The sequence below is a fragment of the Ctenocephalides felis genome, unplaced genomic scaffold (assembly GCF_003426905.1).
Source record: "Ctenocephalides felis isolate EL2017-DRISC unplaced genomic scaffold, ASM342690v1 CF-g0.4_SCAFFOLD_01604, whole genome shotgun sequence".
Lineage (NCBI taxonomy): Eukaryota > Metazoa > Arthropoda > Insecta > Siphonaptera > Pulicidae > Ctenocephalides > Ctenocephalides felis.
The window spans coordinates 15,996,447-16,024,100 of NW_020537758.1; the positions used below are offsets into that span (position 1 = coordinate 15,996,447).

At 27.2% G+C, this 27,654-nt stretch overlaps 1 protein-coding gene across 1 annotated transcript in view; it reads right to left on the minus strand.

Moving 5' to 3' along the window:
• LOC113373411 (protein phosphatase PHLPP-like protein) overlaps positions 1 to 22,917 on the minus strand; it is a 26,940-nt gene extending 4,023 nt beyond the window's left edge. The window contains exons 1-9 of the mRNA XM_026613710.1: positions 22,595 to 22,917; positions 20,529 to 20,851; positions 20,043 to 20,248; positions 9,657 to 9,827; positions 9,085 to 9,215; positions 2,832 to 2,982; positions 2,626 to 2,766; positions 1,540 to 1,693; positions 7 to 1,453 (exon numbers count right to left, since the gene is read on the minus strand). Of these exons, the coding sequence (XP_026469495.1) occupies positions 7 to 1,453; positions 1,540 to 1,693; positions 2,626 to 2,766; positions 2,832 to 2,982; positions 9,085 to 9,215; positions 9,657 to 9,827; positions 20,043 to 20,248; positions 20,529 to 20,851; positions 22,595 to 22,917 (3,047 nt within the window). The remainder of the gene's footprint in view (positions 1 to 6; positions 1,454 to 1,539; positions 1,694 to 2,625; positions 2,767 to 2,831; positions 2,983 to 9,084; positions 9,216 to 9,656; positions 9,828 to 20,042; positions 20,249 to 20,528; positions 20,852 to 22,594) is intronic.
• Positions 22,918 to 27,654: the final 4,737 nt, after the last annotated feature.

Consider the following 27,654-nt stretch of genomic DNA (forward strand, 5'->3'; position numbering starts at 1 on the left):
AAATGCTTATTGGCAATGATAACAAATTCATCTTGGTCAGTTAGAGTCAATTCAGCTACTTCAGGATCGGGTGTGATTAATGGAAAGGAAGCACTATTACCAATTCTTCTACAAGGCGTTGGCGGTGTTAAACGCAAAACACCATTTGGTCGTCCAACAACTGCGGTTGCCTCTCCAACACTTGCTAAACGTAATATGTACCGTCGTGTCGAAGGTAAAAATTCATTATCAGCTCGTTTTGTTCTAGAAATATGACACAAAGTTACATCTACTCCTGCACGCTGTCCACGCTGTTTCAACTCACGATGTGCTGATAATAAAGTGTACTTCATATACTCTGTAGAAGTTTCTTTAACAGTTAATTCTTCTAATAAAAGTCTGGGTATGGTTTTGAGAAGTATATCAGGCAGTTCTCCACTAGACTCTCCATCAAATAATCCAAATAACCCTTCCGTATTGCAGAACGCTGGCAATCTTAACTGAGATATACATAATTTACTTCGATCTCCTGCAGTTTCTGAAAATCCTACTCTCCATGGCGGGTCTAAATGACCATCACCTCCTTCCCTGTAGGGCCATGGGGTTGATGGTAAGGCAGCCCTATTTCTGCCACTGACATCAACCAAACTCATTGGTCTTTGAGATCTGCACGCCTGAAATTGTCTTGGATCGACATGTAATTGGGAATTACATGATAAATCTAAGAATTGTAGTTGCGGTGGAACTAATGACTCCAAATTTATCCTATCTAGTTGATTATGTGCGAGATCCAGCACACGAAGACATTTTGATTTAGAAAATCCAGGGGCAGATTGCAGACGATTGGAATGGACTCTTAGTACTGATAAATGTTCCAAAGCTGCCAAATTGTCAGGTAAATGTTGTAATCTGTTTCCTGATAAAACCAGCTCTTCTAATTCATTCAAGGCAGCAATGCAGCTTTCCGGTAAAGTTGCTAAACTATTATAAGCTGCATGCCATATTTTTAAATTCGAAAATGACGATACAGTATCCGTAATCGACTCTGTCAAACAATTAGCTGTTAAATACAACCGTTCCAATACATAAGTTACATCTTCCGTAGGTGGCAATTGAGTCAATCTGTTATTAGACAAATTCAAAACCCTCAATTGCGTGCATGATGAAAAAAAATTATCCGGCAACGATGTGATACGATTACACTGTAAAAATATTTCTTGTAGTGCAAGTCTTCTTCTGGGCAAAGAAGGTAATTTTTGGATCTCGTTATAACCCAATTGTAAAGTATGCAATGAGCTCAACTCGCTGCAAAATAAATGTTCAGGTAATGATTGAAGTTTATTGTGACTTGCAAATAAAACTTGCAGATCATGGCAACTGCAAACCCACGTGGGCAGCTCTGTTAGGGCGTTGTAAGATACATCGAAATGTTGGAGATTTGATGGCGGTGGTGAAATAATCAGCTTCTTTAATTCTAAAAAAATATAATGGATAGTGTTACAATCGATCACCAGACAAACAAAAATACTTTTACTACAATGTATAATTTATTATAGTTACCATTATTCCCAGCAATTAAAGATGTCAAAGCCCTGCCATTTAAAGTTAGTTCTGATAATTTATTTCTAGAGCATTGAAGAACTTGCAAGTTATCTAAGGCACTCAAATCTAAGCATTCGATGCAATTCTCGCTCAGATCTAGTTGTGCCAAATTCTGTAAAATAAATTTAAATATTTTTATACATGAATATATATATATATATATATATATATAAGAATAAATATATATATAAGAATTTTGAGATATGAGTCGAACAAATATTAAATGTTAAATATGAACAACGCAAGACTCAGATTTTTACACAAACTTTATTTAATAATCACATACGTTTCGAGACCCTGGTATACCTCATCTTCAGTATAATTTCAAAACAGTAAAAATTATATACTAATACATTATTTTATATCTTATTTAAATTATATTTAATTTTTTAAAACAAAGAACACCAACTATCTCTTGCAATGCTTGACACAGTCATCTGAGTGTTGTATTGTTCATATTTAACTTTTAATATATATTATATATTTGTCAAATAAGTCCATGGTTTCATTTTGATATTTTCAAATTAAGTAAAAATGTGTTTCAAAAAAAGCGTGATAGTAGTCCATAAATTTAACTTACATGTATATATATATATATATATATATATATATATATATATATATATATGATATTTTGTCGACGTTGATACATATGTAGAATATGTTTGCAGCCCAAACGTCGAATTAAAAAAAAGAAGTGAATAGAATAATTATTTATATTTCCGTAATTCCGTATTCAGTTTCGACACTTGATGTGTGTCATCATTCAGTAATCAAATCAGTAAATAATGATGTAAAATTTATTGAACACTAAATTTGTGTAAAAAAATAATATACTATATATATTCATAAATATTCATAAATAACGAGAAATTAAAGGAGCACATATTGCCCTCCTATATTTTATGTTGTTAATCTATATATATATATATATATATATATATATATATATATATGATTTAGTAGTTAATTTTGATGTTGAAATATATGAGTGAGTTCTTGAGGGCGATACATCAAACAAAGAATTCGTTTTGTATTACTCACCCCATAGTTTCCTAATATAATATTGCCTTTTAACTGATTTGCTCTTAAGCTCACTTTAGACAATGGCTGATTCAAATCATTTTTATCGCTTTCTTCCAAATGATCCTTTATATTAGCATTATTTGTTGCAGCTTGGAAATCCTAAAACGTATATGAATATATTTTTATCTATTTATATAATATATTAGAATATTTTTATTTCTCACCATATATCCGAGAGCCCTCATCCTGATTAAAAAAGTAGGAAAAAATTTGACCTGGTTTTCGGCCACCAGCAAAGTTGTTAATGAGGAAAGTGAACATAAAGAATCGGGTAGATCACGTAAAACATTTCTTTCAACTCGTAATTCTGCTAGGCTAAATAAAATAAAAATTTATAAATTTAAAAAAAAGCAAAAAAAATATTTCATTAAGCACAAATTGCAAAATTACAAAATCCAAGGAACAAACATATTCTATTTAAATTCACAAGAATTATAATAGTAGTGTTAATATCAATTATTTTCAGTTAATTAGGAACATTCCAGTTTACATATAAGTCTTCACACAAAGTTACTTTTTTGAATATTAGCTTATTTATTCTTGTCTCATCCATTGCCTTATAGTTTAGTTACTAACTTCCCGAAGGAGTTGGTTTTCATAAAAAATCCGATCTGCTAATTTGATGTTTTCTTGACGTTACAAGCCATTCTGAATCAAATGTGACCAAATTTTGAAAAAGTGTGTGTGTGTGAGAGAGAACAGATTTTTTTATATTCTATTTCCTTCAATTTGTAGTTACTAATACTTGCATAGAATAATATTTCAAAACGTATAGAGTTATTATTTTCATATTATATCAAACTTTCCACTAATCAAAACTGAAGCATAAAAATGTTGTTTAGTATTAAAATTCACCTAATAAATATATGTCTTTTATTACTTGCATCAACCGATGACCATCTCAAGGTCCACTATTGCACAAAACTAATAATTTATATCGTTGCAACAAACACTCGATTGTTTTCAATAATTTTCTACTTTGTATATTTTTTTATTAAGAAACCTTTTGTTATTTATTGTCATTTTTATTATCGAAACAATAATTTATGCGTTACGCAAGCACTAGAGCGTTTGTGATTTTTCGCTAAAAATAATCTTTTGCCGTTGACGATGGAAGATGGGTTTCGGATCGCTGACCACAAAATATACACTATCTCATTGTATTGAAATTAAAACAGGAAGCTAAATATTTTGCAACAGCAATAAACACCTACTAACAAAAGTATCCGCAAAACCACTGCTTGGAATTAGAATAGAAATCCAATGCCTTTAAAACAGTAGTAATTATAATATAAACTTGGAGGCTTGATTCTACACCAGATGCTGTAAACATAGGTTATGACTAGAATAGATTTTTAGTTAACTAAATAATATTATAGGAAGAGATGCCTTAATATACGATGGAATATTTATTTTATAAACAAAAAATTTTAGGAGCATTGCCAGTGAAGATTTTCTGCGTGATAAGATTAATCTGTTTTATATGAAAATTCTACGTGTAATACTGAAGAATGAGATGTTGGTAATACTAAAAGAAATAATAATAATTAGTATCAGAAATGATATTGAAAAACTATGAAATTGCTTTAATTTCAATTTGTAGACTTGATTTTTTTTTTATTTAATTAGCAATTAAAATACAATTGTATTTTTTAAGTTATAGTTACATTAACGAGGGCAAAGAAAAAAAAGTTACAATAGTCAAAAAAATAACAATTCTGAGTTCACTCCATTGAGAAACGTCTAGTGTTTCATTTGAGGTGTATCAAAATTTTGTTGATCTCGAAGAAATTCTGAAAAAGTCTAAAAAAACAAAGAAATTCAGACTTAAGTGTTTATAATTAATTATGAACCAAGTGCAACAAATAAATGCAGTTTAATTTGGTTAAGACATAAAACTGAATAAATTTATGAAATTAATTTGTTGTATATATCAATTATTTTTTTCTTCAATGACTTCAATAAATTGCTTTAAAAAAGCAGGATAAGAGCTTTCATACCGTAAATAATTCATGATTTTATACTAAAAGTAGTTTTCCAACTTTGAAATTCCCATGTATTAGGACAAGTATGATAATCTTATAATCTTGTTAGCGGTTGTCGGAAATTATACATAATGATCATCTTATATAGGACGATAATCATGTTTGACGTGATCAATATCATATTAAAATTGCAAAAACTTCAGCAAATTAAAAATAGTTCATAATAATAAACACTTAAGTCAGAATTTCTTTGAGTTTTTCAGAATTTTACAGAATTTCTTCGAGATCAATTAAATGAAACAGTAGACTTATTTTAATGGAGTGAACTCTAAATTATTATTTTTACGACTTTTGTAACTTTTTTTTCTTTGTCTTTGTTAATGTAACAATAACTTAAGAGATTCCATTGTATCTCGATTGCTAATTTAATAAAAATCTAGTCTAAAAATTGAAATTAATCAACTAAGTTAAATATGACAGTAACCAAAATGGACCACTAAATTTCTATAATTTACTAAGTTATATATTTTTTAAATTTTTGTGTAATTGTTATAAATCGATAAATTTATTATTTAACACTAAATATGGGCTAAATCCAGAATTTTTCTCAACAAAACAAAATTACATTGTCAAATTAATTCATAATTCCTCTACCTTTATTTTACTAGTCAATATCATTTTAGAACAGGTATACTAAATTATTATCATTTTAGAATATGTATATTATTTTCTAAAAATTTATACTATCAACTTTAGAATAAATTAAAATCCATCTTTAATGACAGAATTTTTTGGAAAAAAAGAAGTAGTACAGATAAGCAAAAAATTTGAGAAACTCAATATTAAGATTGTTTCAATAACAGGTGATATTGCTGACACTCTTCGATGATATGTGCTGTATTAATATATATATATATATATATATATATATATATATATATATACATGTATATATATATATATATATGGCTTATTCTCAAAACTTGCCTCAATTCAAAGTTAATCCATAAATTTATAAATTATGCAACACTGTTCACAGACAATTTTTTTATCACCCAAACGACAAATGATATTTTACAAGAAGAAGAACAACCATACTGTTCGATGTGTATAAGAAATCTAGTGAAGAGACTCAAATCAAACCACTGGAACATTAGTGATGATAAAACGAAGTTCAAGCCTCCGAAGTGAAAGACTTGCCATCGTAACGATATGTTTGTAAAACTGTTCTACTGGAACTATTTTTTACACAAATCGTAATATAAATAAACAAAAAACACGTACTTTTTTTTAATTATACAGTGAAGAAAACAAAGTAGATTTCGAATATTCTTTATAAAAAAACAAAGGAAAATAATATGCAAAAAATATTGAGTTTTGTGATATTCAAACCATGAGATAAAAATTCATAAGTAAAGAACTTGAAATATAAATATTTTTTGGGTAAATTATTTTCAGTTTTGATGTTAATTTTTTTCATCACATTATAAAGTAAAGCTTAATTTTTTCCTCCAGTTTTTTTTTTCAATTTCTATATATTTTGTTCTACGTTAAGTGTAGAGTATATAGGATGCTCATATCTTCAGGATCTATGCAATTAAATTTATTTTTCTCATTCTTATATCGACGTATTTTTAAATGTTATTTCAAAAGTTAGAAATATGTGTATAAAAAAGCTTAATTTTTGGCATGTATAATGTATGTATAATTTGATTTTTAATAAGTGTTTAATTTGGAAAATTGGAATAGTTTTATAGTTCCTGAAGAATGGGATATCCCATGTTCCGAAAACGTAAGATGATTTATATGAAAAAAATAAATAAATAATATTTTTAGAAAAATTTAAGCTTTTTGTTCATATAATTAGAATCGAATATATTTTATGAGTATTTGTTTATTGTTAAATTTATTATTAAATTTATCTATTAAATCTATTAAAAAAACTCTGTGATGGGATTGTTTTTAGAGGAAAAAAGAATTTGGATTTGTTAAATTTTTCAACATAATTTCAGATATCATTTTTAGATTAAAATTAATAATTGAAAAGATCTATGATAAAGTTGAATTTTTCATGGAAATCTCAATTATGTCAAATTCTTTTTTTCTTAACTTTCTACGTAAAGTGTTCTACAAATATGTGTATGAAGAAAGATTTATTTTTAAATTTTTCATATATTTAGTTCTACGTTTAGAGTAAATAAGATGTCTCCTTCTTTAGGAACTATGAAAATAAATTTATTTTTTCATTTATATCTTGATGTATTTTCAAATATCATTTTAAAAGTATTATTAATTTGATTTTTAATAAGTATCTATTTGGAAAAAAATAGTTTCACAGTTTCTGAAGAATGGGATATTCCATGTCCCCGAAATGTATAAAAATATAAAAATATATAAAAATTTAAATAAACAATATTTTGAGAAAAATTAAAATTTTATGTTCATAAAATTAAAGTTAATGATTAATTTATGTTGTTTTTTTTTTAAATTATTAAATTATTTTAAATATTTAAATATTGAATATACCAAAAAAAAATATTATTATATAAAGTGCTAGAAAAAATGTATTTTTAGTGGAGTCATTTTTCACAGAGCAACAAGAAATCTACCTTTGGATTTACCATGAATAATTTTTAATTTGAAATTTTATTTAAAAAAATTATAACAAAGTCATATTTTTATGGTAATCTTAGTTATTATTTTTAAATTAAAATTAGCATTTAAAAAAATATTTAATAAAGTAAAATTTCTCATAAAAATCTCAATTATATCAAATATTGTATTTCAAAAAATGTCTCGAAAACTCCTAGACTTTCTACGCAAACGGTCCCAGAAATATGCGATTTTTATCATTTTTTCTCCCAATGTTTTTTATATCGATTAAGAACAGCACTAGTGGTGTTGCAATCGATGTTTTACAATATAACCTTCCTTACACTTTTTATTGTAATCGGTTTCGGTACAGCGCACCTGCTTTATAAAAGACCATATAGTGAAAACAGCGGAAATGTGCCCATAGCCCATGCCCGGAGTCTATGGCCCAAAATAATAAAAGAGCTGGAAAAATTTTCAAAAAAAGCTAACAAAATCTGCTTAACTTGGATAATTTTATCTACAGTATTTAAAATTTATTAGATTATTACCAGAATCCCTAAAAAACTCATAACTCGGGGCATATTTTTAGTATTTCCATAATTGCTGATCTAAAACTCTCATTATAATTTCTGGAATCTTATATTCATTTTCATCCTTATTTGAAAACATGTAATAGTCAATAGATATTTAGAATATCTGTATATGGCTCTGTATGAAATAAAATAAATTTTTGAAGTCAATAATATTTTTATTATCCAAAGGATATTCATTAGCCCCTTTACTAGTGAATACATGAAAAGTTCTCTCTGAAGAAGTCTACGGCGTCAATCATTGGAAATGATTTCAAGAAAGAGATTCGAATGAAGAATCGAAAGTTTTTACGATGTTTTGTTTCATAGAAGTTCATAAAATGATATCTTACCACCACAACAAGTAGCTTTGGCTTTATCAGAGTTCCGCATTAGTACATTTCTTAATCATTTTTAATTTAATTAGCAACTTCTTGTAGTATAAATTTGATGCTAGATAATTGTTTTAGAACATATTTTGGTAGTGCAAGACTTTATGTTTTAAAAAAAATCTGATATGCTAATTTTATGTTTTCTCGACGCTTCAGGTCATTCTATATCGTTTAACACCAAATTTCAAAAATGTACTCGTAAGTGTGCTTATATGTAATTTAATCTATGAGTGTGTGGTATGTATGTGAGCCAAAATTTGACTTTTTCTCAACCACTAAATTTTAAACTATTTTATGACACTCGAAAAAAATTTTTGTTGATTTTTATAGAATTGACCGAACCGTTTTTATTATAATTTCCACTTAAGGTAAGATAAAATTATTCATTAGCGTTTTAGCCAAAATTCCTGAATCAATTTTACAAATTCAAACTTTGTTCAAAAGATTTAATTGGAATTCGTCATGATTAGTTTCTGGTAAATATCAGCTAGGTCGCTTGTTCGAAATATTTGTAAAAAAAATATCACATTATAATCAAATATTTCTTAAAAATTAAATTATAAACCAATGACATGTTCCAACTACGTGGTATATTGCTAAAATGGAAAAGAAATTTCACAAACTGTGAAAACTATTCTTATTATAACACGACCAATAAATAACACACGGAATGTGTTGTAAGTTAACATAATTGTTTGGAAAGCTTTTATGACTGCAATCAAAATTACTTGAGTAATGATAAAGAATTGGATAATACGATTATTTTTATACATTCCCTATCATTAAAGAAAAAATTTACAAAGAGTGGATACTGTTCGATAATTCAAACATAAATAAGAGGTTACACATCATCAAGATATTATTAATATTTCTTACCTTGTCATAAGACATATTTCTTGTGGCAAATTTTCGAGCTTGTTGTCAGACAAATCCAGTCGTGTGATTGTAGATAATTGCAATAAAGATCTAGGAAATTGTTCCAAATTATTTGAAGACAACGATAAAACCTAAAAAAAAATAATATAAATTTAATAAACAATAATTATTCTTAAAATATAATTTGTGATATGTTGCACATATCAAAACAGAATTTTAATTAATATAGGAATACAAAATTTAAAAAAATTATAAGCAATATTATTCACTGCTGATATGCATTATTTAGTTCATATTATGTTAAGAATAAATAGTGAAAAAATATAGCACTGGGATTTTTAACAGCTCTTGTCAATTAGCAGAATGTTGACCATTAGCAATTAATTTTGTAAAATAAAATTTACAGCTTGCAACTTGACTAGAATTTTCAAAAATGCTACACAATAATCAGAATCATGATACAAATCAATTATTATCACAAATTTAACTTTATTGATAACAATTATCAAAATTTTGATCAATTTCTATTATAAAGATATCATATAATATTTGATACGAAGAGACTAACTTACCTTAAGTTTACTAAGTCTAAAAAGTAAATCCAAATTTGCTCCTTGAAGCTCATTATTGCCCAAATCTAATTCTTCTACTCGTAAAGAACCATTCAAACAATGTTCAGACAACCCTCGTAAACCAGCACCCCTTAGGTCAATTTTTTCTGGATCACTTTCAAGAGTTGTTGCCTGAAAAAAAAATTAAAAAAGTGTTATTGAAATGAAATATTGAACTAGATTAAATAAATTTTGTTCGTACGTGCAATCAATTAAAAAGCAATCAGTAGAAAGATTACACTGCAATAAATGGAACACGTGATAATCAATCAATTTTTTGCAGAAGTAGAAAATTAACTGTTATCTCTGCAAATAGTTTTTCTTTCTTGCATATTAAATATTACATTTAACTGTTGAACCTCATAGTGTATAAATTTACAAAAACTCCAAAATCTTTCAATATTTCTTTATCACAAATTTTATAATGTAAAATTAATTATCATTTAATAAGTGTATAGGGCAATACGTTTATATCATTATTTAACTTAGGCTAAAAGCGCCCTAAATAAAAAATATGATAATTTTAAATTTTCTGTTTTTTTTTTAATTCCTCGGTGTAATTATTTCACTACTTAATTAGAAATATTATCATGGAAAGTTTTTTGCATATAATGATACCTCGTCAACATCCTCTTGAACCGGTTCGAGAGAGTCCAGTTCTAAAGAATCTAACTGCACACTATCACTAAATGTCACTTTTGGAGCAGATTTTGATCTTGCTCCAGAGAAAATTGAGTTTTTACCCTTAGTTCGACAACTTGCCAGAACCATTTTTGAGGTTTTTCATTATTTCATTGTAATAGTCAATTGGTAATATACACTAATAAATTTTGTTCAAACTAGTTTTTGGAGTTTTTATCACAGAATTAATTAGTAGACCTAAATATATTTTTTTAAATCTAACACTACTAAACTTATTATTTTTTAATATTATATTATTTATAACTGAAAATAATATAACTCAAAAATCAATTTAATTTATGATTAATAATTCTAAAATTATATGATGTAATGAAAATAATATTTGACTATTATTTTCACTCAAAGTACAGTTATACATTTTTATAGTTATTTACACATTGTTTTTAATATTATTTAATCTGTTTATATATTCTAATTGAATTAATATAAATTCTAATTGAGAAAATTATTGATATAAATAAAAATATCGTAATATTCAACATTCTGAAAAAAATATTATCATTTTTAGCTAATTTCTGAATTTAATAAATTAAGAAATTAATTGTTTAATTTTCAATTATTTAGATATTATTCAATATTTAAAGATGTATATAACTATTATTGCAATTTAAAATATAAATGTATACAGTCGTTTTAAATATTATTTAAATTTTAATATATATGAATAAGCTTTCCATTGTAATTTTTTTGTGCTCTGAATTGGATTTCAATTGGAATTTTCATGCGTCTAATTGGAATTCTTTGAATTTCAATAGATATACTCTTAATTTCAATGCTTATTATTTAAATATGGGGTGCTCACTTTTAGTAACTGATTCATAAATTAGTTAATACTTTAAAAATTTATAATTTATATTCATATTCAAAAAAAATTTCAGGAAAAGAACTAAATTCAGATTTCCTATATATTTGTTAATTATAATTTTTCATAAATAAATGTATTAAAAAAAACAAACGAAATAAAATTGATGTAGAATTAACAAGTGGCTTCAAATATAGAAAGCCTTCTGCAAATTGTCATGGAGATTTTTTATTAATATAATAATGTTTACACCTAACTTAAAAAAAACTGAAACGAAATAAAATTGATGTAGAATTAACAAACGGCTTCAAATATAGAAAACCTTCTGAAAATTGCCATGGAGATTTTTTATCAATATAATAATTTTTACACCTAACTTAAAAGCAATGAAAAGAAATAAAATTGTAAAATTAAAAAATGGATTTAAATAAAGAAAACCTTCTGAAGAATGTCATGGACCTTGGGATTCACAAAAATAATGTAATGTTTTTTTTTAATTTATTGAATATAGAAATAAAGGAATAATAAAGAACTTTGTATAAAATTGTGTACTGTGTTATATTATGCGCTTTGTTTGTCACCAAATATTGAAGTTGATTAATCGAATAGTTAAATTATTACACAATTTAGATAACACATTTTTTATGTAGCTGAATAATCACTTAAATTTAACTATATGCAAATTTAATTTATTAGTTACACACACACACATATTTAAATTTTTTTTAAGATTTTTATATCTTATTTTATTTATTATATATATATATATATATATATATATATATATACAAATGTGTGTAGGTATTATACCAATAATCACAATTTTTATTATTACCATTCATCAACTTGTATAAAGCGCACTATAATTTAAATATTTATCTACCGTCCGACTAACACGGTTTCTTCGTAATGCATTCGAATTGAATGAATAATGATAACATGAAAATAAAATCCTTTGCAAGTTTTCGCACTCACTTCACGGCCTGCGATTTTCAAGAAAGACACATAGCTGCATTAGCATATATTATGGCGCTTAACTCGACTTATTCATTCAGTGAAAGTGAAGTAAAATTGATTAAAGCAGCCACTGAACATCGGATATTTAAGTTGCAAAACTTTTTAGTTGAATTATTGCGCATTTGATGTAATAGAAAAGACGATTGTCTTTTGCGGCGTATTGGTTTATATTCAAATCTACCGAAGGAGACAACATTTAATTTTGTTTGGTGCCATGCATTTAACCTATTCTCTAGTATATTGAAATTTGGCAAAACGTCTTATACTTAAGGACCCCCCCTCTCCCTTGGTGATACCATCACAGGAATTTTTTAGTTACGTAAAATTTTTCGCATTTACGAATTTTTTGATTTTTTTTTTTTTCAAAAATTCAGGTAAAAAATACATGTGATATTTTACTAGACCCCTCCCTCCCCCACGTGATATTTCGTGATTTTTTGTCAAACTACCCCTGGTTTGGTTTTGACAGTATATTTACTACAAGACAAAAAATATTGATATACTTATAAGCTTATATAATTATTTCAATGCTGAATGGGATATTTCACTCGATGATGCATCTAATACAGACCAACAATCAGTCACGAAATATGTAACCGAATCGATTTTATTTCATTTTACGCATAAGATTCCAATGTGATTCCAATAAAAATGTGTAAGAGCAACAAATACGAAAAAATAATAAAAATATATGTTTACTACAAGAAGGTTACGCACACTCATATATGTATACATATATGCTTAGATAAACAAAGATGTGTCAATATAGGTCATTTATCCAAATTTTAGCATTTTTCGGGTTTACAAAAATATTTCACCATTACTAATGATTTATAGAATAATTCACGGTCTTCAAATTTCTCATATTTATGGTAATACATTGCACAAAATTGTCGTTTTGGCAATTGGCCTTGCCAAAACTAATTGAGGACTTAGGACAATTTAAGGTGGTGGGTACAATAGCTTTTTTGAACGATGTTGCACATATAAAAAAGCTTTAATTATGAGGGCTCTGATGATTGTAGTAATTACCATCCATTTCTACATGTGTTTCCAAGTGTTAAATCGAGGACATACTTAAAAGACTTTGTGACAAGTTGTTGAAGAACTTCGGGTCACCGAGCGAGACATAGTTTCGCAAACTAATAATAGATACAGATAAAATTTTCAGGATATTATTTAAAATCATGTAAAATATTAAACTGTACTAGATATCTTACCCTAAAGCAAACATACGCAATTATAGTAAAGAAAGGGTAAAAACAAAGTCAAACTATCGGAGCAGAGACGAAAGCCTATAGGCTTTTAGGCTTACATGTGGCCTAGTGAAATGTATATATTTTATTATTAAAAAGAAAAAGTTAGTATCAATTTATCCAAGTTCTGACTATAAAAAAACGAAAATCTCTTTTTCATAAATTATATATAGTTAAATAAATAACAACATTTTTTTTAATATTTTCTACGAACTGCTACTATAACCCTAATGAATATATACTCAAAATAATTTTAATTGTTAGGCTATAATAACAATAATGTAGGCATTTTAGTAACAGGTTTGCTGAATAATAGCTTTGGTAAAATAACTAAAGATTGTAATTACCATAAATTTAAAAACATAATAATAATTTTAATCGTGTTGAGGAATTATTTATCTAATAAGCCATTCATTTTAATTATTTTTATATTAGTTTTATAATTAATTAATTCAACCATCTATGAACAATTTTTATTTATTATTTATTATTCACGTGTTCACTGATCATCACAATCGAATTAATCACAATTAAATCAAATTTTAATGGAATATATTATATCTGAATCTATTAAAATCACAAACAGGTCACTAAACTGAAACGCTTGTTGCATTGAGCTTGACATTCTCGTAACTGAATTCAAGTTTATTCTGTCGAGCAAAAGAGCAGTTATATATTGTTATAATAATCTTATATTTTTTACAACTCTAGACGTTAGTTTATCTCATAATACGTACGCGCATATCGCACAGGAGAATCGGAGGAATTTTCTTACCTTTGAATACTTAATTCTCAGTCGAGATTTAAAAAAAAATCCATAATATGTTCAGGTTCAAAATTTTAAAAAATATACCACATTTTTCGTCTTTGAGACCTTAATATAATTTTTATTGTGTTGTTAATTTTAAGTTAAATTCAACAGTTTTTTTATATTACCTCTATAAAAGCTACACGTGAGTGAGATAGAAATGACCTTCCCCTGGCAAAGGTTTTAACAATAAAAAATAGTAAACAAACAAATAAATTAAGATAAAAATTATTTTTACAAAAGCAAAAATAAATAATTAGTTATTCCAAATGAGGAAAATACTAGATCAAGGTTATATACAGTTTTATCTCCATAAAAAATGTACCCATGAAATTTATAATTTGGTTGAATAAAGTAGCTATTATTTCGTAAAAATTCTTTAAAATTAAAAATAAGAATAAGGCGTATAATTAGACCCCTGACTATCCTATTTTTCCAAGGGGTAAAAAACCAAGTGACAATGGTGGGAGTTTTATTGAACATAGTCAGATGAATGTTTGATAGATATGTGTTGTTTGTTGTATTGGTTTGGTTTACTTTGTATATAATTGCTCAAAGTAAATTTGGACCTTTGTGCCCCACCATACTTTATTATAATTGTAAATTTAATTATAAAAAATTAGGAATGATCTTTAATTTTGCAACACCATTATCATATTTTAAAAACCCTTAGTTTCTACGACATTTCTCAATTTGTTAATTTCGCCATTAAGCACAACATTTAAAAAAACTGTATTTATGTGTATTTAATATATATTTATATACAGGGTGTCTCAAAACTCAACATGATGATAGTATTAATCGTAACTCTCAAGAAAAAAATATAAAATATAATCTCAAGTAGTTTTAAAATTATGAGCTTTTAAGTGCAACCAGGAGCTTTTAAAATTTATCAATTTTGAGAAGCCGTCCATTAAAAAAACTGCTCTAAAGTGAATGAATTTGAATTTATTATCACTACTTAAAATATTAAACATGCTAATTTCACAGCACCATTGTCATATTTCCAAACTCATAGCTTCTAATACCTTTATGAATTTGCTAATTTAAACACTAATATTAAAAAAACATATGTATTAAATATATATTTATATATACTGTGTCTCAGGTTATAAAATAATGATAGTATTAATCGTAATTTTCAAAAAAAAAAATATATAAAAAAATTACCTCACATGGTTTGAAAATTAAGAGCTTTTAAGTGCAACCTAGAGCTTTTTTGAAAATGCCTCCATTTATTCGGAATTGTGGATAATTTTGATCATGTAAACTTTGCATCCGTAATCGTAAATAACCGTTCTAAGATCATAGTCAAAAATAATGACACAATTGCCCCAAGTTTTCGAGAATCATAACATTCCGTTAAACATAAACTTAAAATTTTCAAAATTCGGCGAGTTTGAGTGGCCATTCTTTAAAAAATGTGCCCTAAAGTTGTGTTGGCAAGTTTCATCAAAATTTGTTGCGTTTAACCAAGATTGTAAAATAATAAAATTCTTGATAGGTTGTTGATAAATAAAATCCAGTAAAAAAATAAAAACCCCAAAATAACACGATAACGGCTAACGCATTTCGCTCACATTCAGTATAAAAGTTGCATACTACCAAAGTATTATAGTATATTTGAACTATTTTACAAAAACAGATATTATTAGAAATTTGTCGTTCTTTTTTTTATTATTTTTTCCGGGAAACGCATATTATTTATTATTATTTACACATCCTCCGATTCCGAGTGATCTTTTTCGTTTCCGCGCAATGATCTCGTCGGTCATTAGACGAGACGGGCGCAAACACAAGAGCGGGCACGCGCTTCAATTCTTGTACCTCGAAGACAAGACGATACCCTGAGCGTGACCAAAAATTAGGTTCAGAGTTGATGGACACTCTTATTTTATTTCATACTTGCTCCAGTTTTAAAAGATCTACTCGAAAATAATGGAAATGATATAAAATATTGAATGTTTTAAAGACCACCATACCCGGACGTCCAATCAATGGATTTTGGCATTCGAATTAGGCAAACTAAAGTTCCCACCAGAAATATGATTATCACAATATAATTTCAAGTGGAACAAGTCCTTTGTAGACATAGCTGCATCATTCGATCATATGATAAATATTTGACATAAGAGCTAATATAAACCCACACATAGGAGAATGGTAAACCGATGGGTTGCTTCTCATAAAATATATTGGGTCATAAGTCTTTAACAAACAGCTTATAGAGAATGTAAAGTAAGAGTTCTGATTGCTGTTGAAACAATAATAATAATAAAAATATGATCAGGCGAAAAAAATATTTTAAATACACGTTAACAAGAATAATATTATATAGGTATGTTATATATTTGCAATACATATCATTCTATATTCTGTTTATTTTTTTTTACTTTAATTGGACTTGTATAAGATATACTATTATTAATTTAATGTACTTCAATTTTTTTTAAATTATCTTAAATATGCATATGAATTGCATTATTATATAACTCTAACAGCTCGTTAAAGTGCAAAATTAATTAAATAAACTAATTAAATATTTGAGGCTATTATATATTAGGAGACTGAAGAGACTAACTATGGATAAATAATATGTTAAGGTAGGTAGTGCATTAGAACAATTTTTATATTTTTCAATAAATTATGAGAATATTATTTAATTTTGTAACAAAGTTAATTTAATTAATTAAGTTGTTTAATTTTGTAATAAAGTTGATTTAATTAATTTCTCATGCTTTGGTTATAATCCTTAAATTATTTTCTCTATTTTTTTTATTAATTGTGACCTTTGACAAAATTGTGATTTTGTTAATTTGCATTGATACATGATACTTATAAAATAGAAATGCCGATCTAATTATCATAAAATAATAAATTTACTCGTAAAACTGGCGTCATGGAATTTTATGCATTTGTTTATAATATCGCTTATAACTTTTGCACAATTTGAATAATATAAATCAAATATTGAGCAAACTTGTATAGACATAATTTACAATTTTGCTTAATATTTTGCTGCTCTACAGTAACTCAGTATACTTTAAAATAGTATTGAAAAATAGATTTTTAACGGTTACCATACCCGGACGTGGGTACGAATTTATCTAGTGTTTCAAATCTAATTCGAAAATGGCTTTGTAAAATATCGTACATTTGTTTATATTCAGAAGGTATTAAATATAAGTACAAACCGCGAAAACCTTAAACTGCAAAGATCTTATTCCTAAGAACTTATTCCTAAGACCTTATTCCTAAGATTACAATTTAAGTACCTTTAATGAATCGCTCACGAAATACCATTAGATATTTTTGTTCAATTATTCAATCCATAATGAAATAACTTAGTTATTATACACCTATTTATAAATATGAATTTATAACTTAAAAATTGAATTGATTTAATAAATAATTCATAGATTCTAATTATATTTTGCTTATCGTCGCTCTCACTAAAAAAACAAGCGCCATCAAGATCACAAACCGTCAACAAATAGAGAATGCTCACAACAATTCACTGAACAGTTATATAATTTAAAAATGTCAACTATGAGAAATTCTTTCAAAAAATATTTTTATAAAGATATTTTTTAAAATACAAAAATAAATGCATAATCAAATGACTGAACCCGAACGTTCTTATTGGATTACACATACAAACTACAATTAAAGTAAGATATTCTATCAACATATTGTTGAAATGATTCTGGAAAATTAATTTCTTTTTTAACAGAAGACTAACTATTTAAGTTTATAACCTGAACATGTAACTGAACGTTATTATGGGTTTCATCCTAAGTAATTTAGCCTAAAATATTTTGTTCTAATTATTTTATCCTCAATTTAATTATATTTCTAACAGAAGACTCCAACTAACATATGTTAAAAGAATAGTTTACTTTTTTATACAACGTGATATAAATATTATGAAGCAACATACGATCACAAAAATAAATTGAATCATCAGTCCGGGTCTTTCGTAATCGTTATTTTTCTGCCCAATTAGCATTTTCAGTTATCTTAATGTCATAGTCTAATAATCTCATGCAGATTTATTGTAAACCTAAGCATTCACGTCACATTATTGCGGTATCATAGTAATTCGAGCACTTATTGCCCTATTAAATGACAAATATATGGTAATAAAAAATACACACACATATATATATATATATATATATATATATATTAGGGTGGTCCTTAAAATTGTCATTTTCGAATATCCTTGCTCCCAAGGGCTCAAATGGTTCCAAATTGATGAAAAAACAATTCTCTGAAAGTTTTAGCTCTTAATATTGTCTTTTAGATAAAGCGCAATTCAATCAAAGATTTGTAAGATATTCATTTTTTTTCAGATGGTTATAAATATGTTGACCAAACCAAAATACTTCTTTACAGGCATCCATCCCAAGAAAATTAAAATATATTTCTCAAAATAAGTTCAATAAATCCATACGATTCGAGTCCCAATTTGACTCTTCCTCATTGGAAATAAAACTTACAAGTCGTTAAGACACAAACAAAAACAAAAATAACATCAATGAAAATATTACTTCACAACAATCATGTTATTGCAAAATAAAAAAAACGTTTTAAATATTCTTCGAGAAAGAAATAAACGAAAATAATAATTTCGACCACCATGCCTCAAGGTATCAAGTATGATGAAGGGATGTGCCATTTAAACATATTGGTTGATATATAATAATTTATAAATATCTACATTTCCTAATAAATTTACACGCATGTATATATATATGCATTAGGGTCGTCCTTAATATGGACATTTTGGAATTTCTTTGCTCCCAAGGGCTCAAATGGGTCCAAATTGATAAAAAACAATTCTCTAAAAGATTTAGCTCTTAATATTGTCTTTTAGATAGAGCGCAATTCAATCAAAGTTTTGTATAGAAATAGCATGAAAAAAATTTAAAAAATTTTCACTTTTAATTCATTTGTTGCTATTATACCAAAAAAATATTTTTTTTATTTTAAAATTTTTTTCCATGCTATTTCCATTGATTAAATTGTGCATTATCTAAAAGTTAATATTAAGAGCTAAAACTTTCAGAGAATTGTTTTTATCAATTTGGAACCATTTGAGCCCCCGGGAGCAAGGAAATTCGAAAGTGACCATTTGAAGGACCACCCTAATATATATATATATATATATATATATATATATAATTTTTAGGTGATGATAACACGCATTCATCCAGATAATAAAATAGAGTGAAAACTAGCATTTGTTTCTTAAAATAAATTAAATTGATCCATACGTTTCGAAAACTAATTTGACTTCCTCAGTGGAATTAAATTACACAAGTTATTAAGACACAAACACAAACAAAAACATGATCAATAAAAATATTATAATACTTAATATTACTGAAAAAATAATAAAAAAAAATATAATTCGAAAAAGAAATAAACCAAAATAATAATTCCGACCATCATATATCTCAAGGAATGATGTCTGACAAAGGGATAAGTCATATATTAATACAAATAATTATATTTTTTAATAATTTCATTTAACATACACATATATGTATATATGTATAACACGTATACATATAAATACATAGTATATATACATGTATATGTAGTTTGTTTTATACCTTACATTATGTCTTTTTCAATTCAAGTTGTAAGTTTAGTTGCCATACAACAAGGCACAACTCAAGAGATATATATGTATATACATATAAGAATACATATATGTATATATAATCTCATATAAATAAATAAATCAGACTTACCTTTTGCAGCCATTCGAGCCAAATATCTCTTTCCCACGTTCGATTGAAACCGAAGAAAACGTGTTTAATTGATTGAGGTGATACAGTATTTGTTTCAGAAGAATTATGTGGTGCCACTCGTAATAACAATCGCCCACAACGTGGTGATTTTGGTTCCACAACACCACCTGATAAATCTATAATATCTGGCTGACCTTCATCATAGCCTAGTAAAGGATAATGATAAATATTAGCACTATATATGGTATAAATTCAATATTATTTTAGTATATAAATTATGCAAAGTATCTGGTGTCTACTGTAGCAAGTGTCTTCTATAATTAGATAGGTACTATTACTACTATAATTAGTTAGTTGATGGTTAGATACATATGGTTCCTATTCCTAATATATTCGCAGATATTAATAAAACATATGTATTACCAATTTTGAACGAATTCGTTAATTCTATTTAATTTCAAGATTTTTTTTCCTTTTTCTATTTACCAGGATATATAAGCAATTTGCTAGCAAAAAGAGCAACAGGTCTGCTCTTCCACTGAGGAAACACATGTCCCTTAAGAATTTGCAGATGACCACTGGCTGCTCCTGCATTAGGAGAACTTGCTGCAGGTCCTGTGCTAAGTTGAAACAAATATCGCAATTGTGTGTCTACTCCTAGCCGAGAACGTCGAGAAGGATCTGTGTAACCTACTCCTCGCAAAAATGTGTCTTGCAGAGCCAAAGGACGTTCTCGTAAGCCGAGGCGCCTTGGGCGTACTCCGCCGCAGGAGACCCATAGAGTTAACTCGGGAGGAAGGAGCATATCCCTGTAATAAATAGTGGATTAAATATCTTACTTTTGTCAATAACAGGATGGGGCATAAAAGTCCAAATTGACCTTGAGTAATTATCCTGGAAAAACCAAACAAGCTACATCACAGCACATTACGCATCTTAAACAGGCAACTTTTAAACTATGCTCAATAAAATTCCTAGTTTAATTATGATTAAATTCTTTGTGCTATTTTTCTAAAATTTGTTATTTGCCCGTTTGTACTGCAAAGTATATAGGATATATACCTTTGGATATTTTATATGAAAATAAAACCAAAAAAACTTTGTGAAAAAAATTCAAGGATATTATATCTTACATATAAAAATGGATCGCAAAATGTGTTGGTAAGCGCATAACTCAACAACGCCTGGACCAATTTGGCCAATTCTTTTTTTTTTTAGATGTTTGTTGAAGCCCAAGGACGGTTCTTACGGTGAGAAAAAATCGAATAAATGCCGGGAAAACCCTAAAAACAGCCCCTTTCTTTTTCACATACAAACATTTTCTAACTTAAACGTAGAATCAATTTGAGCTTTATTGCCATTAAAGTTCATATTAAATTACAAGCACTCACTGTATACTCCTCATAAACAGTTATTCGAATTTTGATAAATCTTTCTGAAGTTTGGTAAGGAAATTTTCTAGGATATATGTGATTATAAAGTATTGGGATGTACCTATATGCAATATTGTACAAATAAATAGAAAAAATGCAAAAAATGACATGTCATTACTTGCATTGAAAACAAATGAAAACTATCATCTGCCAAAAATTTCAATTTACTTATGAATCTAGACAATATGAGGATATGTATAATAAATTTATGATTATGAATAAGAAAAATGAAATGTCTACATTATTATTGCCGAAAAGCAGTTGAGATGTTCCAGAAATTAAAATAATATAAAATACAGTATATGTATCGCAGATTGAATGACACACATATGAACAGGATATGACAAATTAATTCACTTGAAATATAAAATTAAGTATTAATCAGTCTATCTTTAATGCGATGCATACGAAAAATACGAGCGCACGCCTTAGGGGGCGCCAACACAAGATTTGGATGAAAAATTTTCAATATATAATTTTTTTGCATCTTTTACTAATCTATCCACAATATTTTTAAAATTCATAAATATTTTACATTAAAACAACAAATGGGAAAATAGAGATGAATACATACAATTCGGCCCTTACGATAACAATTAGGAAAAGTTTAAGATGCAATTTTGGATATCTTAAATAATAAAAAATTAAATTAATTTAATCCAACATGAAGTACCAGTGTTATGTTATGGTTATGGTTATGTTATACCGTTTAAAAGACTTCAATTTCCAATATAGTGTGGGAATTGAGACTCATCATTTTATTTAACGCAGTTCTACATTTAACATCGCTCATATTATAAATGTATATGCATTTTGGCGTTAAGAGTAATTTAAAAAACAAAAATTATTATTTTTAGCTAAACGGTAAATATTAATGTATTATATTAAAAATTGTAGAAATGGGTACAGGACAACGTATGTCGGGTCATCTAGAATGAAAATACAACTACAAAAAATTGTGAAAAAATCCGTAGATATACCTTTGGATACATCCAGGGAGCAAACTTAGATTCAATGTCTTATGTGTGGTGAACCTTTTTTCCGCCAAACCACTAAGCTCAGCCCTAACTTATATTTTTTTATAATTGAATTATATAAATTAACAATCTATTTTATTACCTGCACACATCTCTAGTAGTGGTACAATGAGTCAAATACACAATTCTACTATGTTCTGACTCGCAACTAAGTCCTTCGTACACCCTGATCCAACCAGTAGTACTATCGGCTTCTGATGAAATTGGAGTGGAGATTTCTTCAAATTCTTCTTGATTTGACTCAATATCATCGTCATTTTTTAATGGAATCGATAATGCAGATTTAAAACCTCTAGTACTAGACAGACGCCGAGACGATTTTCTTTGGAGGATAAATGTGTTGCTATCTGCATTGATTTTACTACCGTTTTGGTCTAAGGTCAGAGCTGGCATTGCTAGGATCATTGTTGTATTTTTTTTAATTTACTTGTCATACTATTATAAAATTATATATTGTGTTTTTTCCAGGGTCATCTGAAAATAATAAATTTTTGGTAAAATAAATTGTATTGCATATCAAAACTTAAAAGTAATAAAACATGTTTAGTACTTCTGATTATTATTTTTCTCTAAGCCCATCCCGTGTGTAATTATTATAATTGTTGTTTAATTAGGTCATAAGCTTCGGCATGTTTTCTGCAAAAAAAAACTTTCACATGGATGCAGATCTATGTAAACATATCATGCATTAAACAGCTTGTTTTTTATTCAAAGCCATACGTTATTATAGATTCCCACGTTTAAATCTATCACGGTAAAGTACAAGTGGAATTCTTTAATAAATATTCTATATTCTTATATGGGTTTGTAGCATAATGCAGTTGTATTAAATTCTTAAATTCTTAAAATAATGCTTTATATGCATCGTGTAAAGCAGGTAATGTCCCATAAGTTTACACGAACAAAGTTTCCGACGCTTGTATGTGCATAAATATATCAAAAATACATTACAAAAAATCGTTTAATGATGCCCAAAATACATACTAATTATAATAGTTTCCTGCAGATCAAGCGATAACAAGAATTTTGCTAACACGTTTTTGATATTAGATTAAACCGATGATTAGAGTCTGATGGGAATCGATTGAACCATTTTTGAATTCAGTCGGAAAACAAGCAGAATTTATATGAAAAAAAAGGGAAAATAGTCATGAAAAATAGAGAATAATAAATTCATAATTGTTATAAATTATTAGTTAAAAGCTGCAATATCCATAATTTTAAATTATATAAATAAACTAGCTGTAAGTGGAATTCTGTCTTGAGGCAATTATGGCATCGTGCCTTAAGGCAAATTGCTGGAACTTTCCGTACCGTAACGAAATGTTCGAGGAATACTGAATGTTTTCAAATAGATTATTATAAATATTGTAACATTGTCTAATATTTATAAGAATTATATAAACTGAATTGCAGAGTTGAAATTATTTGTAAAGTATATTAGAACTATAGTCATAATTAAAAATAAAATCTGAAATATTTTTGATATACAAAAAACTAAAAAAAAAAAAAACTAGTGGGGTGGGTGGCATCGTGCCTTAAGGCAAATTGCTGGAACTTCCCGTACCGTAACGAAATGTTCGAGGAATACTGAATGTTTTCAGATAAATTATTATAAATATTGTAACATTGTCTAATATTTATAAGAATTATATGAACTGAATTGCAGAGTTGAAATTATTTGTAAAGTATATTAGAACTATAGTCAGAATTAAAAATAAAATCTGAATTATTTTCGATATACAAAAAATTAAAAAAAAAAAAAATGAAACAAAAATTTTTTTTTCCAAAATCAATTATTTTGTTAAGACAAGCAGAAAGTTCTTTGAATCATTCAAATCAGACACTTAGTTCTCTCAAAAACTGGCATTTTTTACACATTTAGCTCCGTATTTTCGAAATGGCTGGGCCTTTGCCAAAAACTAATAACCACTTCTCCCAATCATTACTAATTGAATGTTTTTAGATCATTCAAATCGAATACTCCGTTCTCTCAAAAACTCGATTTCTATTTTCTGCACTCTTTGCTCCCTATCTCTGTAACGGCTGGACCTGCCTTTGCCAAAAACTAATCAGCTCTTTTCCCTATCAATAGAAATCGAATGTTTTTGAACAATTCAAATCGGTTGATCCGTGCGCCCGAAAACGTGACTGGAAATTTGTATCCATACATACATACACACATACACACACACATAAATTTTTTCTGAGGTATGCCAAAATGTTCAGAAACCTTCAAAACGTCGAGAAATGTAAAAAATTTCAATTTCGATTTTCGGCCCATTACAATAACTTACCCTACGGGTAGTTAATAAGAAAAAAGTAGCCGGACTTTTTTCCGGAGCGGTCTGGAATTTTCCGGGATCGATCCGGACTTTTCCAAGTTGGAACCGATCACGGTTCTTCCGGAACCGGGTCCTTTTTGGACTTTGGAACCGGTCCTTGAAAATGACGGTTCTTGACAGCTCTAGTGTGTATATAACTGTTGGCAGGGGATCGTAGTAAGTTTTATCTAGTTTCTTGCTATCTAACTAAAAAGGGGTGCTTTACCTTGATATTTATGCGTAATTTGACAAAAACCAAAAAATGGCCCCAATTTTCTATTAAATGAATTTTCAATTAAATGCAGACTTCAACGTCCACCGGTCTGCGCCATATGGTCTCCCTATTTCATATCTCGTCCAAGAGGTTCCCACGGGTACTTCAGTTATTTCAGCACTGACCACGGAGTGTTTCGTATAGGATAGGTGTATATTCGTATATATTCGTAGATATTCTTGTGGCGTACCGGTAAGGCAATGGCCTTGCCTTGCGTCAGGTGCTCCGCTCGGAATATTCAATGAGGAGCAGTTCGAGGAACCGTGACCGATAACTATAAAGCACCATTATAGCACCACTGGCTCTAATAATGGATTTTTAGAATATCCTTATAAAACAATATATGATGGATTGATAGATGTCTTTCGGTATCAATAAATATAATACTTTGTGCTGGGTCATACATGATCTTGTGTGATATCATAGTGTTTACTGGTATATTGGAAGTTACTGTCCATCAATAATGTCATTACTTTTAAATATCATTTTTGTAATGGTATATGATAAATATTAGAATAATTGCAAAATTGAGAGGTATATTTTAAATATGATTTTTATGATGGTATTTGATAAATATTAAATTATTTGTAAAATTCAGAGGTATATTTTAAATATCATTTTTATAAAGGCATATGGTAAATATTAGATTGATTGTAAAATTGAGAGGTATATTGGTACTAATATCAAACATCGATAGGTAAGCCAAAGGGTTAACAGTTGTAGAAGGTAAAATTCAAGCACAACAGCCCTTAGAACAAAGGACTTCTGGTTGCTGTTAAGTATAAGATATAAGCATAAGTCTGGTTGAGTATAAAAATAAAAATATTTTAGAAGTGCAATATGTACTATTATAAATGAAATAGAAATTGAAGTTGATAAATCTGGTAATTATTAGATATGCAAAAAGTTATTCCAACGCCTACAAAATATATACAAGAAACTTGTATAAAATGTTATGAGACTTATCAATATTTTTTTTATTATTTTTTTAATTCTTTGATCTATTAATGTAAAAAGTAGCAGAAATTGTTAACAATATATAAGGAAGAAATAACATTAATTATTGATCCAATTTTACTATGCTAAAGTTGTTGATTATAACATAATTTATTAATTTTACAATTTTTATCTTAAATTTAAATTCATTCGCCCATTGCAATTCATTGAAAAAACTATTAATAAAATACTGAAAGTTGGTGTATTAATTTTAAATTCAAATTGTAAAATTTGTAAAAATTAATTATCTACTTTACAATTTATATTTAAGTGTTTGTTCAAAATTACTAGTAATTAAAAAAATACTAAAAATAGTTGCAATAATTTCAAATTTTAATTAATAAATTTGTAAAAAATATAAAAAAATGTGTTTGTCTGTTTCACATCTTTTATCTAATATTTTATTCAAAATGACTATTTATTTAAAAAATACTGAAAGTCAATGCATTAATTTTGAATCAGTAAGCAATATCGAAGAAAATATCGAATAAAATGTATTTACAAAAAAACTTGATATATGATATAAACATAGAATTCAGTAATTCATTTTAGTTAAATTTTGTAAAAAAAAAAACAATAAATCCACCTGAAAATGTAAGTAATATTGAAAAAAGTATTCAGAAAATCAACAACAAATACAAGGAACAGAAAAGATGAGGAAATAATATTTTTGTTTAAGAAAAATTTAGTTATCTGAAATTATTTAATAGTGTGAAATTAATGAGAAAAAAATATAGTAAATAAAATAGTCATGCGTAAAAAAAACTAGTTTAAATGTAAATGTAAAAAAAAAAAGGAAAAGGAAAATGGAATAAAAAAGTGAAAACACATATTAATCTAGGAGTCGGATTATTTATGATCTTTATTTTATATTTAATTAGAAAACTGAAAAACCCAATATTTAAACTTATTTATATAATAAATATACTTTTATTTAAATTTTGGATCTACTTCTTTAACAATTGTATTTCTCGTCTGTACATCAAATCTTTTGGACATTGGATCTTGAAATTTCTCATATCTTGAATTTCTACTTCACAAGAAAACTTTGGTAATCTATGAATTATTTTATTGTTGTTGAGGTTTGGTGATTATCTAACGTCCGAACTTTTAATATATTCAAAATCAACCTAGCGAAAAGTTCGAATATGCAGTTAGTTACGATACCATGAATTTATACAAGGAAATAAAATAACATGCTTTAAATAAAACTTAATTACATAATAAAATTTATTACTTTTTTATATGCGTTTTATCATTTTTATTTTTATTTAAATTTAATTTAATCTTCCTTAAATCAATATTACATAAATAAGTTTCAACTTCAATTTAAATATTCGCATGTAAATTTTAAGTAAGATATTTCACCATTATTTTTATCATACAGAAATAATTTATGTTATATCCATTTTCCACGTAAATTTGGAGGTCGTTATACCCAAGGCCAAATATAAATGATGTAATTTAATTTAGTGATTACAACAAAATAAACATATATTGTAAGAATTTCATAAGCTTTTCACGTTAAACTGGCCATATAATCAAAAT